The sequence below is a fragment of the Numenius arquata genome, chromosome 7 (genome assembly GCF_964106895.1).
Source record: "Numenius arquata chromosome 7, bNumArq3.hap1.1, whole genome shotgun sequence".
Taxonomy (NCBI): Eukaryota; Metazoa; Chordata; class Aves; order Charadriiformes; family Scolopacidae; genus Numenius; species Numenius arquata.
The window spans coordinates 37,734,561-37,756,042 of NC_133582.1; the positions used below are offsets into that span (position 1 = coordinate 37,734,561).

The 21,482-nt window shown below is 44.7% G+C and overlaps 1 protein-coding gene across 1 annotated transcript in view; it reads right to left on the reverse strand.

Annotated features, from left to right (window-relative positions):
• The window catches only part of ELMO1 (engulfment and cell motility 1), a 372,947-nt gene that overhangs the window by 289,672 nt on the left and 61,793 nt on the right, over positions 1–21,482 (reverse strand). Inside the window, exons 4-5 of the mRNA XM_074150416.1 lie at positions 8,837–8,877; positions 7,571–7,643 (exon numbers count right to left, since the gene is read on the reverse strand). Coding sequence (XP_074006517.1) covers positions 7,571–7,643; positions 8,837–8,877 — 114 coding nt within the window. The remainder of the gene's footprint in view (positions 1–7,570; positions 7,644–8,836; positions 8,878–21,482) is intronic.

Consider the following 21,482-nt stretch of genomic DNA (forward strand, 5'->3'; position numbering starts at 1 on the left):
GACACCTCACTGCAGCCCTTCAGTACCTAAAGGGAGCTTATAAGAAAGATGGGGACAGACTTTTTAGCAGGCCTGCTGCGATAGGACAAAGGGTAACGGCTTTAAACTAAAAGAGGGTAGATTTAGACTAGATAGGAGGAAGAAATTTTTAACGATGAAAAGCTAGAACACGTTGCTGGAAAAGGTGGTAGATGCACCATTCTTGGTCAAGGTCAGGTTGGACAGGGCTCTGAGCAACGTGAGCTGAAGACATCCCTGCTCGTTGCAGGAAGGTTGGACTAGATGACCATTAGAGGTCCCTTCCAACCTAAACTATTTTATGATTCTACGACTCTGATTGACAACACTATGGGGTACCACTCGCTCTGCAGAGCAGCAGTGGTATTACACTGTGCGCAGACATCCTCCTGACGCGTTAGAAGAAGTTACACACGAGTTATTTTTAATCTGTATCAGTTCCCCAATTCAAGCAGCCGCACAGACAGTTGTACCAGGAACACGGAAGGGGTGGGCAGACAACAAGCAGCAGCCCATCGTCCTCTGATAAGCTGGAACGCCAGAGCTACACCCTGCAAAATAAACATCAGGAAATGACAGACTTCGCTGGGCTTTATACTGTTGTTGCTGAGATCACGTGTGGAAATCAGAACAGGGAACGGGTACGGACACCAAAAAAAAAAAAAAAAAAAATCCAAATAAGGATCATCAAATGGAAGTCAGTTCTTTGATGCAGTTCACCCAACGCATTCACCCACATCACCACGGAGGGGTTGGTGCACGAGCACAGCAGGTCCTTAAGCAGATGCTGCTACTAAGAAAAAGAGCTGAAGACCTGAGCCAAAACCGTGGTTCACAGTCACTTTTGCCAAATCAAAGCACAGCTTGCAAGCATAAAGCCAAGTCTTGCTTTTCAGGCTCTTGATCATTCCTACTACTGTTTCTATGTGGCATAAATAGTTGAGTAACTACTTGATGAGTCAACAAGGGAACAAAACCAGCTGAAAATTTTATCATTTTGGGTTTTGCCCAGTTTGTAAGGGAAAAGATAGGAATAAGCACCATAGTATAAGCAAGAAAGAGAGCCAGCTCATTTTGCAAGCACCACATTTGGAACCACACTGAGACTTGTTTAAGGGGAAGCCTGCAGGTTCTTGTGCTTCTCCAACACGTACATCCTATGCCTACTCCCTTGCCCGAGCCCTTCCTCTCAGACCCAGAGAGACTGTAGGTAAAACACCCCTTCTCCATTTGTGACTACAGTCAGAATTTGCCACAAGTTCATTCCATGTCAGCCTAAGCACGTTCCACGAGCAGCAGAGGGACATAACAGCTCACAGCTGTTAAAAAAAAAAAAAAAAAGCAGCAAAATTTCATTCCTCTTCCTACCCTTCCTTTAACTTCTGCCTTCTCTGCAGCCCATTCCTGGACATGGTTCGAGGGTCCTGCCCCACTCTTACATCAGATCAGTTAAGACTTTTTATTAAGCAAATTTAATTAAAGTGGCACAAAATGATCCCCCCTTGCCACCACCTCCAAAAATTGTCAAAAAAACCCGCTGTAGCCAGAAGAAATGAGGTGGCAGGATCTCATGGAGAAGGGGAGAAGAAATCAGAACCATTCCCTTCCAGCAGTGAGCTGTGATGTCTGATCACCACACCTTGTAAAACCACCCCTCTACCTAAACAGGTTGTTCTTTAAGTATGAAGATGATTTAAAGAGCGTTTTCCTGTCAGCCAGATCTTAAACAGAACCGTTTGAACCCAAACGGTCACACCGTGCCTGCGCTAAACCATACCTATCTTCAAGTGCTGTAACAAAGACAGACTTCTTCAGAGCCCTTCCACTCTTAGTGATTACTTGTGAGGCAAAATTATAAACAAAATTCAAGAAAATAAATACCTATAAAGCCTTTTTTAAAAAAAAACAAAAACACCAAAAGCAACACGATCCACCTCATCAGCCTTGATGTGGAACTAGAAGATCTAGAAAAGAACTAAACAGAAGATCTTGTCATACAAAACATTTTAGGAGGAGGCAAGCAGAAGAATTAAGCTGTTCATGCTGGGGCCAGGAGGCTGACAGAACAGAATTATTTTCTTTAGAAAATTTCGCATAAACCTAAAGCCCTACAAAATTAGTCCTAAAAACTAGGACTCAATTACTAAGAGAAGGATGACCGCTGTTCTTGAAACCAGCCTGAACGAAGCAGGGTTGAAAGGGATTTAGTGTACACATACTCAAGTTTTATTTCTGTTCACCGAAGAAATATATCAGTGTCCACTGGTTTTTACTGGAGTCCACAGGGCAGTGTTACGACCATCCATCAAGTAGGCAGGAGCACGGCCACTCTGACTCCATACGTTGCCCTTATTGTTAGGCATTTCTGTAGGACTGGGCAGATGCCCCAAAACAGTAAGAAATTTGTGAATATGAGGGAAATACCACGTGTCCTATTAGTAGGAGAGAAAAGGGAACGTTGGGCATAGTTTGGTCCAGGTCAGTTCTGGTTCGGAATCTGCCATTTATGTAGCATTACTGACAAATGTATTATCAGAAGTAAAACAAAATGAGAGGAACAGATCACGGAATCACATGGGGTTGGAAGGGAACTTCTAGAGATCATCTAGACCAACCCCCTGCCAAAGCAGGTCCAATTAGAGCTGGTCCCACAGGAATGTGTCCAGGCAGGTTTGGAATGTCTCCAGAGAAGGAGACTCCACCACCTCTGTGGGCAGCCTCTTCCAGGCCTCTGCCACCCTCACAGAAAAGGAGTTCCTCCTCATGTTTAGATGGAACTTCTTACATTCCAGTTTGTGCCCGTTCCCTCTTGTCCTGTCCCTGGGCACCACTGAAAAAAGACAGGCCCCATCCTCCTGACACCCACCCTTGAAGTATTTATAGGCGTTGATCAGACCCCCCCTCAGTCTTCTCTTCTCCAGACTAAAAAGACCCAAGTCCCTCAGCCTTTCCTTGTTGAGATGTTCTAGGCCCCTCATGTTTGTAGCCCTCTGCTGTCCCCTCTCCAGCAGTTCCCTGTCCTTCTTGAACTGGGGAGCCCAGATCACTTAATACATTTCTCCAGTTCCCAGCCTTCGTGCTACTTCTCATTCTCAGCTGTTTAAGTACCACCAGGTCCTCCAGCGAATCAGAAACCTTCATTATTGAGAATGTTTACTTCCAACTCACTGAAGTTGAATTAATCAGTGGAAAACAGATGAATACTAAAAACGTGAAAGAAAAAAAAACAAAACACAACTCCAAAAAGCCCCAATCCTACTAAGAGCTCATTTCTTGCCCTGTCATTTGCACCCACTCCCACGCAGCCTGTAATGGCATGGTGGAATTTCACATGAATATACAATTACAGGTCGCATTCAGCAAAAAATAGGTCACAAGCAAAAGCACCTTTGAGAAAGAACAAACACCAGGGACTGTTCCCAGGTTCCCAGCTCGGGCAAAGCAGGAGGTAGAAAGATGTCCCGTCCCTGAACACAGCAAAGAGCCGAGTGATGACAACAAAAGCAAGGTGGGGGCTGCTCCCTTTGCGAAATAGCACAGAAGTCTCTCTCGCACACAAAATTAACGGAGGGAACTCTGTCTGCTCTCCTCCACTTCATGCAGTAACACGTAAGAATGAAAGGCAAATGTGGGAGTCGGGAATGAAGGAGAAAAACACAGGGAGTCTTGAAAGGCATCAGATATAAAAAAATTGAATGCAATGAAATTGTGACTGAATAAAAATGGACTGCAGTCAATATACCAATGGATGAAATGCCCTTCCGTTTTAAAGATAACATGAAAAATGGCACCAGTATCATCACTGTGTGCTGAACATAACTCGCTGCTGGCTCACAAGGGCCCTTAACGAGAACGAGCCAGCCTTTTATTCCTGATAGTTGCTCTGGTGGTGGTTTAAGAGCCACCACATTCTGCATGCAGCAGTGAAGCCAGCTCGAACACCATTCTTCCCCAGCCCCACGCTCCCCCCAAGGCCCTTGTTGATAGATGTTGTGGTTTATCACACCTTCAGATGTGACAAAACAATCGCTTTTGAGGCCATGGTGAAGGAGCTGGATCATTGCAGCATCCTTTTAGAGACCAAGCAGCATGTTTTAGAGACATGCAGCATGTTTTTAGAGACCAAGTTTGACCTAATAATGATCCCTCCCAGACCCAGAGCCCACAGCGGGCAGTGCAGATGCACAAATGGGTCTAGAGGAGCCAGACTGTGTCTACAAAGCCAAGAGTGAGCAGCGATGAGGGACCAGACGTACCCACCAACGTGCCGCACAAGCCACTCGGATGTTTGTCCCTGGGTTCCTAATACCGCCAGCAGAGGAACACACTGGACAGATCATCCAAGCTGTGGTTTTCAGCCCAGGATCGCACATAGCACACAAAATTATACGGTCAATTTCTACTCTTTATATAACATTTTTTGTTCTAAACCTGACCTCATCCAGACTATAACGTTCCCGAGTTATTACGCCTGATGACTGCAAGCCTCTATTCAGGTACAACCTGGACAGATTGAAGAAAGGCGACTTTTTTATTCACTGTTATATAGTATCTAGCACAATGAGATCCTGATTCAGAAGTCAGGCCTGTAGATGTTTGACCTACCAAAGAAACGGCCGTCCATGACAAGTAAATTCTTTATAAAAAACCCACACCTGTTAATGTAATTAAAAATCAAACACATTTTGATTGAAATACCAGCTAGGCTTGAGCTTGGGCACTACGCCTCTGCTTGGTTTTTTTGTTCACATAACCCCTTATTTTATTTCTCCCATTTAAAAAAAAAAAAAAAATACTAAAATACATAATTAATAATTTCCACTGCACTTTCAGGAGCACAGATATAGCCAAACCAGAACCCCAGAGGCAGCAGTCCAAACTGCATCTGCTGTCATAAGCCTTATCTCTAGCAGGAACCCCGGCTTACTCAAGATTTGTTAAAAGACTGCCCTTACGCTGTCTGAAGGAATTATTGCTACTCCTCTAGAGGCATTTTTCCAAATAATACAGCAAGGAAAAAAAAAAAAAAAGAGAGAGACAGAACTGCTTGGGCGTTATTTTTATTTGTGTATGGTATAATCAGGAAATATAGGTCAGCTACAAAAGATAAAAAGTTCTGCATATGACAACCAAAACACAGATGCGCCGTTTGCCACCCAAAACCAAAAATATAATCGTAAGCCATGTGTTGACAGTCCTGCGTTTGTAACATTTGCACTTCAAAGTTTCTTGTTACTCCGTACAAGAATTCATTAATTGCTTTTCTTTGTGGCAACTTTAAACACGGTGGTATTTTCAAAAGGCATCTCTCCCTGGAAGGCCATAAATCAGCAGTCACCCAGGCTCTGCAGAAACATGACCTATGCGTATGTCTGTGCGCGTGAAGAAAACATTACAATTCATCTCGGAGAGCACTGAAAAGTATTTACTTATTTGAAGCTGCCACTGTCGCCAAAGAGCTCTGCTCGTGCCCTAGTAAGAGGCAGCAACGTGGACCGAAACAATTAGTACCGTAGCTTCGTTGAAGTGCGTGTGTTTGTCCTCACGGCTGGCCTTTTTCATTTTTTAATTCAGAAAGGAACAACATCCCACTGCACACAAACGAGGAAGAGCCCGTAGAAGGGGTGACAGCCTATATAAACCTCCCTTCATAGCCACTATCCAATAAACAGCGATAAACAGTGAACAATATCTAATAAAAGTCACAGACATCTGAGTAATACTAGTGGCATTTAGAGCTCTTCTCTCTCTTTTTTTTTTTTTTTTTTTTTTTAATGTGACTCAGAGTCAGACACTCTGCATATTTTCAGTAGGGAATAAACAAACTCCAAGTCCTCTCTGCAAACTGTTCTAGAAGACCGTCATTTTCCACCCTTACTGCAAGTTAAAGCCGGCCAAAAGCCTTCAGACTTCCTTTTACGAGGAAAAGAACACATTTCTCGTCTCCAAAGCGGCAGGATCCCTACCCACCAAAGGTGGAGGCAAAGCCTGGAAGATTTCTCCAACTTTATCAGTACAAATTCCTTCAAGGAGCTCGAATTTTGGCACAATCGTGGCTTTTTGGGAATATTCACTCTGCAATCAGAGCTTAAATGCCAATGGGCAAGTTCAATTGTGTCTAGCTTACTGGAAAATGTTGTATCACAATTCAGGGCAATTAGCAAAACAGCCTCAACTATTTCGTTTGGGTGGAGGCAAAACACAGCACCCAATAATTAACTTCAACAGTTTTCCTTGGGGTGGCCTTTGAAGTGTCTGTCAATTGAAACTTGAAAATAAAGGAGAAAAAAAAAACCCAAAAAACAAAAAAAACAACACACAAGCCAAAAAGGGGAGATCCCAAAACCAACTGTGACACATTGAGAAGGTCGCCTGGGATGACAAACAGTTAAATGAAAAACGGAAACCGGTTGCTAAAAAAAAAAAAAAAAAAAACACCCCAAAAAAGCAACACCATCTTACGAGCAACTGCTCTAGCTGTCTTGCTAAATTTAGTCTTTTTAAATGCTTAACTGTGCCTAAACTGCCTTTATTTCTTGAGTGGGGGTAAGAATTACAGCAAGAGAATAGTTAGTCTCAGCTGTATTTAGCAGATCCTAAACAACTGTAAAACGCAAAACAAAACCAAAAGGCCTTTCTGCTTACGAATAAACCAAACTAAACCCATAACAAGTTAAGCAAGAGTCGTAGATCTATGGCCACGCAACTAAACTCAGGTCTATTTAGCTCAAAATCCACCGAGATTAGGCAATCTTCATACGGACTTGAGCAGATGGGAATAGTGCTCTTTTCCTGTCGCTCAGACGTTGTACCTCTGCAGCACTGATGCGTACACTCTGCCAAACTTGTCTTTTTTTTTTTTCTTTCATTGTTTCAGTAATTTCAGCAATTCTTTCAGTAACGCTCGGAATGAATGTACTACTTGGTCTCCTTCAGAGGAGCGCATTTAGACTAGACATTCCATTTTTATGACAGCTACAGCCGTTTCATTACTCCGTGCTGAAATCATTGCATCACTTCATGACTCACGTGTTGCCACGCTATCTAGGGACTTAAAAAAAAAAAAAAAGTCGATGTGACATAAAGAACTGGAAAAGGCCAGGACTGCATGCGGGAAGGGGTAGCAAGTATTACACAGTCACTGAAACTTATTTCTGCCTGATCTGCCAAAGAGGGAAGTGACACGCACCGAAGGTCTCCTCAAGGCTTCCAAGAGCCCTTCACGTTTTACATATTTCAATTTCCTGTACACCCCTTGCCAGCAGAACACTAAAACCAGGCAGAAATACCAAAGCTAAAGGGCTCTCAGTGCTGAAGTCTCAAACTCAACAGACGTGAAGGCCTTGGCACATTCAAAAACTTTTAAGCTGCTTTTCCAACCAGAAGAAATCAGTGCAATGTCACTAAACCAGGTCTCCCAGTACCTACCCTCTTCGTTAGCATCACATTAAAGAAAACACTCTGTTATTTTCAGATATTTAAATTTCAAGTCAATTACTCCGGCAAACATTTTGATAGGCTGTGTGAGAGCTGTGTTGAACGATTTACCTACCTTCTCCGTGATGTAGAAATTGGAACTATCAGCATGCTGCAGCGCAAATTGATCGTGATTTGCAAGAGACCACCTTAGAAACATGAAAATAAATTAATCACAAAATGACACCTTAAATACTCAAAAAGTACCTTTGACGTAATTTTGCTGTGATCAAACAAGTACTTGTCATTCCCGTGTATTTCTCATACTTTTCCATAGCTTTCAGTGGTGAGCTCCAAAGTTCAAGATAAAAGCATGCTTACAAAGGGAAAACTTCAGTAAAAATACATCCTATAAATGAGATTTTTCCCTCTGCACAACTGAAACAAAGACCTAAACCTGAACACGGATGGAAAAGAAATTACATTAACAAATACCTTCCTTCCAAGGCAAAGATAAAAAGAAGGCTGGGGGGGGGGGGAAGGGGGGGAGAAAGAAGAGAAACTACTTTGTCGCTATAACGCCACTTCAGTGCTCCGAAAAAAGTTGATAATGATCTGAGATTCATTCCACATCTGTAAAAAGCAGCAAGCGTAATTTTTGCTTGCAGTAACCAAGATCACTAAAACAGACCAAAAAAATTGTACATTACCAGGATTTTATTCTAGCTCATATCAACTTAATACTGCATGTGTTGGGTGTTACATTACACATAAAATACCGCCTTTTTAACTCAGCAGCAATTTGATGAACATAAACTATTTTCTCTTGCTTAAAACACCATTTTTGTCCCCAAATACTAACACATTCATTTTAAAGCCAGGTATTTCTCTTAGCCAATTAATAGTTCGTATCATAGGACTTGTGATTAACATTTCCATTTCACCTGAGCAGTCTCATCAACTGGACCAGCTCGCAGCAGCCACTAGACCCAGTACTCAAAAAATCAAAGCCACAGCAATTAGTTCCTTCACCCACAAACAGCAGGAACCGCCAGCGTGAAGCGAGGGGGTAAAAACACATCTCTCTGCAGAAAGGCAAGGAGCAGTTTAAAGGAGAGTCACCCCACATGATGGAGCTGCTTTGTTAGGTGCCTCATCTCGCAAGTAATCGGATTCAAAATACTTTGCAAAATTCAAAATCTGAAAAAAACAACTCCAAGATTGAAGAAACTAGCGACTGGTCGTGCAGGATTATCCAGATTTTCTTCAGAAAAAAAATCATTTCCTGCTTGGTTTAATAACTTAAAAACTACAGTATCTTGTTATGTGCTATACGGCACATACATATATATATGTATGTCCTTTTAGCTCATATATTATATACTTATACGGCAGAACTTACCCATCGCAGACTTCTTTTATTATTGAGGACAGTGGCTTTTTCTGGTTAAGGAAAAAAGAAAGAAAAAAATATATATATAAATCACCAAATTGGAACAGCCCTGAGCTCTTAAAATACGATTCCAAATCTACTGACTGCAAAGAACAAAACAAATTAGTGGTATCTGATTTTTTTCTGTTAACATCAAGCTTGACAGGACCCAAAAATTTTCTGCTGTTTTAGTCTAATAACCTTTGGCACTGCTGAGACCCCACCTCGAGGGCTGTGTCCAGTTTTGGGCCCCTTCCCACAAAAAAGCCATTGAGGGGCTGGAGCGGGTCCAAAGAAGGGCAACGGAGCTGGTGAGGGGTCTGGAGAAGAAGTCTTGTGAGGAGAGGCTGAGGGAGCTGGGGGTGTTCAGCCTGGAGACAAGGAGGCTGAGGGGAGACCTTCTCGCTCTCTCCAACTCCCTGAAAGGAGGGTGTAGCCAGGGGGGGTCGGTCTCTTCTCCCAAGCCCCAGGCCATGGGACAAGAGGAAATGGCCTCAAGTTGTGCCAGGGGAGGTTCAGATTGGATATTAGGAAAAATGTTTCCACGGAAAGGGTTATTAAGCCTTGGACTGGGCTGCCCAGGGCAGTGGTTGAGGCCCCATCCCTGGAGGCATTCAAAAGACAGGTTGACATAGTGCTTACAGACATGGTTTAGTGATGTGGGGGGTTTTCTTGTTTGGTTTTCTTTCGGTTTTTTTATCAGAGTTCGGTTGATGGTTGGACTAGATGATCTTAAAGGTCCCTTCCAACCTGGACAATTCTGTGATTCTATAATCTTTATCTATGATAAAGACAGCAATTCTGCACATACTCTTGATGACACTATCAGTCCTTTTAGCCCATACGGCATCAACTCAGCTTCTCCACTGAGAAATCAAAGGGTCTTTTGTGTACACTGCATCTCATTACCCAACAGAAACAGAAGATTTAGATATCAACACAAGCGTTTTCCAGGAATGACATCTGAAGCAAGATGACATTCAATATTTTTAAGCCGCCTTTTCTCCCTTTCAGATACGGTCATACGATAAGAGTAATCCTTGCTCCTAAGTACACATATGCAGGTTCCCCCCCCTTGATAAAACACCAGCTGGAAGGTGTTAAGGTCTCAGATATATCAGTTCTGCTTTATTCTCTACATCTGCAAGTATTTGGAGTGACTGAAAACAGCTCTCTTGCTTTGGGTCCCAAAATAGAAGGACCAGTCTAGTCTGGGGATGTTGCAACGCTCTGAACATTGTTGAAAACACAGGGTGCACACAGAAGTGTTTTGAGAAGATTTCTGGATAAAAGAAAATGCATCTTTACAACCCAAACCACACATGAAGTTCCACGGCAAAAAGAGAGAGACCAAATTTCACTTTTGGGTGACTACTGAGCCTTTTTTCTCCAATACTGGGTGACCACACAACGTCACACAGATCTGTTGCTTCGTGAAAATTCCCTAAAATCACCTAAATGGCCTAGGATCCCCCTCTCTACTTACTGCCAATGATCACTGAATTCTTAAAAAGCAACCAAAACAAACAAAAACCCCAAAACCCACCGTATAACAACCCATAAACCACCACGGTTGCCAAAACAAGTAGTCTCCCTTTAGTGTTTATGGAAAACTGATGAGGCTAGAAATTAAACTCAGGAGCAGGGGACACGATGGGGAGGAGGGAGAATTATTTTTCCGCTTGGATTTATTTTCTGAGCCGCATCGTTGCGGAGACAGAAAACCAGAGAGGGGAGCCCTCAATAGGTCAGATCGAGGGAAGGATTCGTTATTTCAACAGCCAAATCAACTAAGCCAGTTTATAAACAAAAGAAAAGCGTAACACTGGGTCATTTAAATCAAACATGATTGAAAGCATCTGCTGAAAGGATCCTGTCCCCCTTGCCATACCCTCTCAGTCCTTGGTTCCCATCCTTCCCTCTTTCACTGCTGTTACTATTTTCAAGTGAACGCCCAGACGAGCCGCACCAGGGGACGTGACCCAACTGAAAACCGGCCCAGTAAACAAGGAAAGAAATATTTTTCATCTGGATCGCCTCACCTGACTCGCTGTGTGCCTGAACAACCAGCAAACACCGGCACACAGGAAGATAAGGCCAAAAGTGTGACACTGCTCCCTGCTACAGCACCCAACGGGTCCCTTCCCCACGGCAGCTTCTCCCATTGAGCCAGTTCGGCTCTTTGCGTAGCCACAGCCAAGCTATAAAATAGATCAGGCAGATCACGGGAAAAAGAAAAAAGAGTGTTTTCTTCCCCACAATTATTTTAGCCTGATCAGTTCCTCAGTCTGGATTACTGTGTCATTTATCTGCTTTTGGGCAGAGAGGAACCTGATGAAATTCAACCAGGGCAAGTGTAGGGTGCTGCACCTGGGGAGGAATAACCCCCTGCACCAGGACAGGTTGGGGGCTGACCTGCTGGAGAGCAGCTCTGAGGAGAAAGACCTGGGAGTCCTGGTGGACAACAGGATGACCATGAGCCAGCAATGGGCCCTTGTGGACAAGAAGGCCAATGGCATCCTGGGGGGCATCAGGAAGAGTATGGACAGCAGGTGGAGGGAGGTCATCCTGGCCCACTACTGTGCCCTGGGGAGGCCCCATCTGGAGCACTGGGTCCAGTTCTGGGCTCCCCAGTTCAAGAAGGACAGGGAACTGCTGGAGAGGGCACAGCAGGGGGCTACAAAGATGATGAGGGGCCTGAAGCATCTCTCTCATGAGGAAAGGCTGAGGGACTTGGGTCTTTTTAGTCTGGAGAAGAGAAGACTGAGGGGGGATCTGATCAACACCTATAAATACTTAAAGGGTCGGTGTCAGGAGGGCCGGTCACGGGGCCAGTCTTTTTTCAGTGGTGCCCAGGGACAGGCCAACAGGAAATGGGCACAAACTGGAACATAAGAAGTTCCATCTAAACATGAGGAGGAACTTCTTTCCTGTGAGGGTGGCAGAGCTCTGGAAGAGGCTGCCCACAGAGGTGGTGGAGTCTCCTTCCCTGGAGACATTCCAAACCCACCTGGACACGTTCCTGTGCAACCTGCTCTGGGAGGACCTGCTTTGGCAGGGGGTTGGACTAGATGATCTCCAGAGGTCCCTTCCAACCCCATAGCATTCTGTGATTCTGTGACCTTCTGTCCTCCTCCCTGAGGGGTTTTGTAGCTTCTGCAATCTTGAAAGCAAAAGCCCTGCTTCCGACTGTTCTCTTCTGTTTATCCTTCCCAAAAAAAAAAACCCCACCCATTTTTTAGTAGGGATAGAGGGAAGAGGGAGGAGCACAGGTTTGTCTCGAGCGGGAGAATGCCGGTTTGCCATCCAGCGAACATGTGCCAGCCCGTGGGTGAGCAGAGCCAAGCAGAGCATGCAGCTCTGCACGCTGCCTCCCCTTCTCTCTCCTCGGGATGCTACTGCAGGTCCCACTCCTGTATTTCCCGATTTTGACAAAAATATTTCTCTGGGATATCAATTCCTTTTACAAAGTTAATTGATATCAGCCAACAGATGGAGTACAATGGAGAACAAAACCAGCAACTGTGTCTCCTCCCCATTATTTCCCATAGGAACTATAGCTTCCCATTGGAAACTATGCCAAAAAGACCCTTTAACAATCCAACCTGGCAATAATATAAGCACGGGGAGGGCTGGATACAATTACTTTCCAAATCATTATTTTGGTACTTTTAAGTCCTCTAGACCATCAGCTTTCATGTCTGTTCTCAATCCTACTCATCTCCTTCCCCTTTTTCCTACTCTATATCACCTTTGCATTGTTATATGACATTATTTGAAATTAAAAACTTAGGACAAAAAAAGAAAAAAATGCCCCAAGCAAGGAATCAACTAGAACTTGTAAGGGACAATTAAAGAAAAACAAAAGGAGTCTTCAATAATAAAAATTGGTTTGTCCTCCTGCAGTACTATTGCTACTACACTGAAGTAGTACATACTACTTGTACGAGGGTACAACTCACTTACCAGCAACAGGATGAAAAAAAGTGGAACCCTTCCGGGATAGAAAGTTTGGAATTAGGAATTTAATAGTACTAGAGTGAGATTTACAAATTAAGAAGTGTAAAATAAATACCACTGCAGAGGCTGAGGGAACTGGGCATGTTTAGTTTGGAGAAGAGGAGGCTGAGGGGGGACCTCATTGCCCTCTACAACTCCCTGAAAGGAGGGTGTAGAGAGGTGGGTGTTGGCCTCTTCTCCCAAGGGAATAATGACACCAGAGGAAATGGTCTGAAGTTTAGAGGCTTAGATTAGATATTGGGAAGAATGACTTTACTGAGAGGGTGGTCAGGCACTGGAACAGCCTGCCCAGGGAGGTGGTGGAGTCACCATCCCTGGAGGGATTTAAGAAGCGTGTGGATGTGGCACTTCCGGGCATGCTCTAGTGCCCGAGATTGTGGGGGTTTTTATGTGTGTGTGTGGTTGGACTCGGTGATCTCAGAGGTCCTTTCCAACCATGAAGATTCTGTGATTCCATAATAAGCGGCTGCTCCTAATCATCCCTTGGGCTGCGCTCCCCCTATACATTAAGTCTCCAGACAAAATTTTTTCCCCTCCCCGACCAAGGAGACAAATTGTCACCAGCACCCTCTTCGCAGCTGCAGGTGGGATGCGGCTGACAAAGGGGTGACACGACCCCCTCTCTGCAATCGCTGTGTTGGGGTCTGGCCAGCGTGGGCTGCGGGAAGGCTCTGGGGGGCAGCACGGCCAGCAGTGGCAGTCCGGCCACCCTGCCCGGACACAGCCAGGCCACCGTGCCAACAAAACACTTCTTGGCTCCAGGAGTGACAGGCGGGCGAGTGACCTGCTCCTGCGGCCCCTTCCCAGCCAGCTCACAGCCCTGGCCAGAACCCCTTCACAGTCCTGCAGGATGTCAGAGACCTGTCTACACTTCAGCAACAGTGACAGGACACCTATGGGAATGCAGCAGTACCAGAAGACACACAAAAGTGAGCTATTATATATTTTTTTTTCTTTTTGAACCATGAAAGATGGTCCTCTGCAGAGTAAATCCACAGTAAATCCACTCAGCAGGACATTCAAAGACACTTTATTTTTTTCCCCCCCGGCTGTCAATATTTGCCTGATGTCAAAGAGAATGGACTCGATGTTTTTGTTATTTTAACCTTCATGAAATTATGTTTATGGAAATTTATATAGTATCTTTGCTGCATTTACAGTTCTGAAAATTCACCTGATTTGTCAACGTACTCCAAACAATTCCTTACAATCAGACAGTCCAAAAATATTTCCAAGTTTCTCTTTCATCAAAATGAATATTTTGTGCTAAAGTGTTTTAGTTTTTTTGGTTTTGCCTCTATGTCCTCCCCTACAGTAGTAAAATTGAAGTGTGCTTTTACACACGCTGAGATGCTCATTTAAAGCTCTAAGAAGATCAAGCTGTAGCTTTAATGCATGAAATAACACAGATCAAAGTAAATCTTACGCTCCCTACAGGAGACAACCCCTTCAGCTAACGTATCACAGCCACCTGCACCAAACATAGCAGTTCGTATAAAAGTGTTTTCCTAGGGTAGATGTTGAATTGATATCCGAAATCCAACAGGAAACAATAATGGGGCATTATGGCTTTGTGACTTATTGATCTGCACACATGGGGAGAATCCCGCCACTGACACCAAGCGCAGGCAGCAGTAGAGCTGACATGACTTTACCGACCTGGTAAAGCTTTCTCTTCACTGACTGGTTATACTGGTGTCTGAGATGCTGGCTAATACCTACTCACCACTTCCGTCTCACGTCAAGCCTCCGGGTTCTGACTGCTAAGATACACACGGATCATTAACTTGAGTCTTCTTGAGTACCTGCCCTTGCTACTTGTGCAATATCTTGCAGAGCTTCTAAAGCACCTTGCAGGACACAGACTGAGATTTCCCACTCCAGGTTCCTCACCAGTTTCATGCTTTCATGCCATTTACACGTTGGGGTCCCCACAGGGACCCATTTAAGGCAACAGAGCTGGTGAGGGTCCTGGAGAACAAGTCTTGTGAGGAGAGGCTGAGGGAGCTGGGGGTGTTCAGCCTGGAGAAAAGGAAGCTGAGGGGAGACCTTCTCACTCTCTCCAACTCCCTGAAAGGAGGGTGTAGGTCTCTTCTCCCAAGGAACAGGCCATGGGACAAGAGGAAATGGCCTCAAGTTGCACCAGGGGAGGTTCAGATTGGATATTAGGAGAAACGTTTCCATGAAAAGGGTTCTTAAGCCTTGGAATGGGCTGCCCAGGGCAGTGGTTGAGGCACCATCCCTGGAGGTATTTCAAAGCCGGGTTGACATAGTGCTTAGAGATATGGTTTAGTCATGGTTTTGATCAGAGTTAGGTTGATGGTTGGACTAGATGATCTGAAAGGTCCCTTCCAACCGGGACAATTCTGTGATTCTATAGAGGTAACCAGTCACCAGGAAGCACTAAGCATAGGCATGCAAGAGTGTAGGCTGGGTGAGTCCAGGCCACTGTTCTGCTCCAGGGAAATGATGGGATGAGCAAAAGAAACCTAAAAACATTCAATACACCAGTGCTGACCAAGCTCTAGCTCCAGTTCAAGCCACCAGTAGACTAACCTGGGCTTAAAGCACTTCCAAATCAAAGACCAAGTGGGTGTGTGTATGTGCATGTGTGAACTGTAAAGAGGACAGAAGCCTAAGTCTGGTTAAAAACCTGCATTATATGTGCAGTTCAGATATACGTGGATTGTGCCATGCATCAGGGAATTGTAGAAAGGTTTCTTTTAGGCCAAGGCTGAATATCTTTCCTTTTCAAATGACAAGCAGAGATTCATTGCTTTTTCTATTTTGGGTTTGAGGTTTTTTTTGTTTGCTAGGTTGAGTTTTTTGGTTTTAGTTGTTTTTTTTAACAATCACTGGGATATCACTTTCCCTAGCTGACATCTTTTTAATCACAGAAGTAACAAGAAAACCCTTAACCCTTGCTGTCATTAAGCCTATCACAGAAAAACAGCAGATGCAGCACATCTGTTAGTGGAAAACACTTAACATTAAAACAAAACAAAACAAAAAAAAGTTCTGCTGCTGATCTGTGCATCTGTCAAAAAACAGAGTCTGAAGCCAGGAAATACACCATTCTGTCTATAATTAATGATACCATTCTACTAACAAGTCTTTTAGCGCAAAAGTCATCTTTATCATTACCAAAAACCAGAAAAACATCTCTTTTCACAATCAGTGGAGGCTTCATCTGTTACTGTCATACACCAGGGGCTACAGAAACAGAAGCAGGACCGTATGGTGGCAAACACCAGATGCCGAGACATTTGGGTCCTTGACTAACTACTTCGCCACTGGTTTCTCATGATGTAAGAAGCAAGGTCTTCTCCTGTAAGGGGGAGATACTGGAGAGCTTTGGAGCCTCCTCAACCTGCTCTGAACCCCTCTGGGAACCAACTCTCTCCATCCACTACAATGGAGTATCACTGAGACCAGACTTGTTAATTAGGCATCGGGCATCTGCAAAAGATGGAGAAGAGGATTTCCCTAACTCAGGGGAGCACACGAGGGACTGAATACCTGAAGAACAGGACACTCTGTTAGACAGACCGTAAAACCCAGCCAAGGCCAAGTCAATACCCCATGGTGCTGCCAGTGGAGCAACCCAACCCAAGGCAGGAAACATTGGCACCCCAGAGCCGACAGACAAAACCCCCAGGGAGTGCTGCCTGCTGACGGGAGAGAGCTTTTCTTGGCTCAGTTTAACACGTCAGTAGAAACACTTCGGTTATAAACATAGTAGTCAGGGTTCTGCAGAGCCCACAAGACTTGGGGAAACCCAGCTGTTCCTGTGCCGAAAAGCAAGCTGTCAGGGGGAAAGATTGGCCTGGCTGAACAGAGAGACATGGTTACAACTCAGGGGAAAAAAAGGAGAGTTTATAGCCTTTAGAAAAAAGGCAGGCCACTCAGGAAGGCTACAAAGATGTTGTAAGGCTACTGTAGGGAGAAAATTAGAAGGACCAAAGTTTTGGGCCCCTTCCCACAAAAAAACACATTGAGGGGCTGGAGCGGGTCCAGAGAAGGGCAATGGAGCTGGTGAGGGGTCTGGAGAACAAGTCTTGTGAGGAGAGGCTGAGGGAGCTGGGGGTGTTCAGCCTGGAGAAAAGGAGGCTGAGGGGAGACCTTCTCGCTCTCTCCAACTCCCTGAAAGGAGGGTGTAGCCAGGGGGGGTCAGTCTCTTCTCCCAAGTCCCAGGCCATGGGACAAGAGGAAATGGCCTCAAGTTGCACCAGGGGAGGTTCAGATTGGATATTAGGAACAATAAAGCCACGGAAAGGGTTATTGCCCATTGGAATGGGCTGCCCAGGGAAGTGGTTGAGGCCCCATCCCTGGAGGGATTTCAAAGCCGGGTTGACATAGTGCTTAGAGACATGGTTTAGTGATGGTTTTGATCAGAGTTCGGTTGATGGTTGGACTAGATGATCTGAAAGGTCCCTTCCAACCTGGACAATTCAGAGTCTATGTCTTCTGTCCCTTCACTGTCTCAGCTGCCGCTTCCTCAGTTACTCCCTCCGCTCCCCCAAAGACATCCTCGCTCCTAATTCTGCGTTACACTGGATCTAAGAATTGCCCCACAGACCACGTTTAGGATGTTAGAGTGACTGCACAACAAGGAAGCAGCGAAACATAACATTATTAAAAAAAAAAAAAAACCAAACCAACAGAAACATACTTAAACTTCTTACCCTGCATCCAGTGTCTCAACAAGCCATACCATTCCCTGTTTCCCCAAGTCCTTCACAAACAGGAACGCCAAAAAACTCCCAGTCAAGAGTACCGAAGAGTTGTAAAACCCCTAGGGACCTACAGCTGTGGATTACAGCATGTTTGCGTGCAACATACTTACACCACAGATTGAAAATACAGCGAAAATGCAGCTTAAAATAAAAATGCAGGGCTTTAAGATGTGGCTCTTCACACAACCACTTTATTAGGTGAGCGTACCTTTGAAAACTGAATGCAGAAACCTCAAACCCACAGCTCGGGACTGACAGGCTGCTGGCCTAACAGGGTAGAAAAGTCCCTACGTGAAGGCACACAAAATTTATACCGTGGGATTTTTAGTATTACTCTCTTCTGTACTACAATCTTGGAGTGCTAGAAGGAGAATATAACTGAATCATAAAGTGCTCCTGGGTACTCCAGCTGGCCAGAATGTGAATAAAGTACCTTGTAATTTATTCATTTGGTGCGTAACTCCAGGAATCTCATCGTTACACATTTCCTTTAAATATAGCAGAATTAACTTTGAAGGGGTGAGACTTCCTGAAAATTTTTGTGGGTGCAACAAACTTACTATCACGTGCAACCTTCATCTTGAAAACGCCATTAGTTGCAGGCAGCAAAATTCAGGCTCCAATGGGGAGGTTCTGGCTAGCACTATGGGGCTAACAAAATCAGAGCCAGAAAAAAACAACACATCAACCCCCACCCCCACCCCCAAAAAAAAACACCCCAAAAAAAGAGGAAATTAATAAAGTGTTTCATCTCTTTCGTAAAGTATTATTTCCTGAACATCCTTTAAGTTTGAGCTCAGGAATGCTGGGACGCTATTGCTGCAGGACCTCAAGTGTCTCCTGGTTCTATTTACGGTTCTAGGAAAAATATATTTAATTGTCTGCTGCATTTAACTCCTGTTTCCTAAAGTAGAAGACACAGAACCACAGAATCACAGAATGCTATGGGGTTGGAAGGGACCTCTGGAGATCATCTAGTCCAACCCCCCTGCCAAAGCAGGTCCACCCAGAGCAGGTTGCACACGAACGTGTCCAGACGGGTATGAACGTCTCCAGAGAAGGAGACTCCACCACCTCTCTGGGCAGCCTCTTCCAGGGCTCTGCCACTCTCAAAGGGAAGAAGTTCCTCCTCATGTTTAGGTGGAACTTCTTATGTTCCAGTTTGTGCCCGTTCCCTCTTGTCCTGTCCCTGGGCACCACTGAAAAAAGACTGGCCCCGTCTTCCCGACACCCACCCTTTAAGTATTTCCAGGTGTTGATCAGATCCCCCCTCAGTCTTCTCTTCTCCAGACTAAAAAGACCCAAGTCCCTCAGCCTCTCCTCATGAGAGAGATGCTCCAGGCCCCTCATCATCTTCGTAGCCCTAAGAGTCCAAGGCAACATGGTTTTACCAGGAACACAATTCCTGACAGAAATCCAGGATTTTATAGGAGAGGGGAGGAGCAGTACAACCATGGCTTAGTCCCTGCAGCCATTTACAGAGCACAAAGAGAGGATTAGGTGGCTCAGCTTGACACGACCAAGCAGAAAGCATAAACAGCATCCATTAGACTGTAACTCACTAAATATTTCTATTTCTTTTTTCCCCAATTTCTTTTACAACTTCTAACCCTTCTTCACAGCTATTGCCTCTTCAATCTAGCAAGCTCTTCTGGCGTCTCTGTATTCAACAGCGTAAGACAATTTTTATATATTTTTCAGTGATGAGGACCCAGCCACACATCACGGGACATCCATTTGCAGCCTTGAAAGACTCCAACCAACCAGTGGGAATTTGACTTTGCACAAGCCAGACTAATAAAATGTAACGTGTGACAATAACATTACTGTTTTATCCAGGATGGCTGGATGCCACCACAGCAAAGAACCGGAGCTCTAACGATGACTACTGCAACCCCACAGTCCTCTAAGAATAAAAATCATATTTTTCAACACCCATTGTAATTAACGATGATTGGTTCATTATGCTAACAAAGCGCTATTTAAAAAAAAAATAAATATTGAGACCTTTCATTAGTGCAACAAAGAAAATGGCACATTAAATTAGTGGATATGATTTCCTTACCAGCTCTATTAATAATTCCTGACAGTAACAAAACTGAAAGGATTATAAAAATGTTAAATATTTTCCCTCTGTTTACACGCTGGGTACTATCTGCTTTATGAACAGTTTCATCTTCAGTTTTGCGAAGCTGAAAAAACTGACAGGTACAGCAAGGAGCAATAGAACTCATTAAATTATTGTTACCGTCTGTTTAACACCTGAAAGCCCTACCTTTAGCAAAGTGGTTTAAGCCAGCCGAGGGTTTTTCAATCTTTTTGGAAAGGCGGACATCTTTTGGCTCACCTGCCTCCGGGTACGCTTCCCATCAGCAGCAGCCAAGGTCCTCCCTTCAGCACGGCTGAGATACAGCCGCAGTGGCCGGACACAAGGACCAACTCCCTCCTCTGACCCGACAGAAAGGAGCTGCTGCTGCTCACAACTTGCTCGCAATCCCTGTACTGGGCACTGGTGAGGCCCCACCTCGAGGGCTGTGTCCAGTTTTGGGCCCCTTCCCACAAAAAAGCCATTGAGGGGCTGGAGCGGGTCCAGAGAAGGGCAACGGAGCTGGTGAGGGGTCTGGAGAACAAGTCTTGTGAGGAGAGGCTGAGGGAGCTGGGGGTGTTCAGCCTGGAGAAAAGGAGGCTGAGGGGAGACCTTCTCGCTCTCTCCAACTCCCTGAAAGGAGGGGGTAGCCAGGGGGGGTCGGTCTCTTCTCCCAAGGAACAGGCCATGGGACAAGACGAAATGGCCTCAAGTTGTGCCAGGGGAGGTTCAGATTGGATATTAGGAAAAATGTTTCCATGGAAAGGGTTATTGCACCTTGGACTGGGCTGCCCAGGGCAGTGGTTGAGGCCCCATCCCTGGAGGTATTTCAAAGCTGGGTTGACATAGTGCTTAGAGACATGGTTTAGTGATGGTTTTGATCAGAGTTAGGTTGATGGTTGGACTAGATGATCTGAAAGGTCCCTTCCAACCTGGACAATTCTATGATTCTATGACTCTATAACTTCAGGCAGGGAACACTTTCATAAATCCGTGTAAGATTTATTCCCCACACCTCCCTTGAGCTGCTTCCTAGACCTCTTATCTTCAAGCAACTGAGATCTTGTCAGCTGTTAAAGGCACTGACATTTCCCATAACTACTTTAAACTCACAATGTGCAATAACATTGGATATCTTCACAATATTCATACCCAGGAGCATCGGTGGCTCCAGCTACTGCCATATAATTACCCTTTTTGGGTAAGAGTTCATATGATTTTGCAGGTTTGTGGGAAGGAGACAAGAGCCTCTCTCTTCCTTCGTCCTCTCACCACTAAACCCCTTGATTTTGAAGGAGTTGGAACTAAGAGCAAGGAGCGACACTCCACGGTACAGCGAGACATCAGTATCTCTTTCTTCTTCACCACCTGAACGGTGCTGGTGCTAACTAATACCGCAGGCGTTTAGACTCCCGACGCTGGGATGGCATCGGTACACTGCTATTACTAGCGACAGCGCTTGCAGAAACTACAGCTATTCTTAGTCCACACGCACACAGCAGAAGCCATGCGCTACTTTCTTGTCTCTAATTAAGCATCTCGCAATCCCTTTTGAACTACTTTCCTCCCCAGTTTGAGAAACGCTTCACTAAATCAATTAACAATCCCCAAAGGTCCAGATTTAGGTCTGAAACCCAAAACCGATTTGAAAGTTCCCCTTAAAAAGAACAATCTTACTGGTTTCTTTTTAATGCGCAGTGAAGCACAATGACTTCCCTGAATTAAAAAAAAAAAAAAACAAAACCCAATTAAAAAAACATTTATAGCATACACA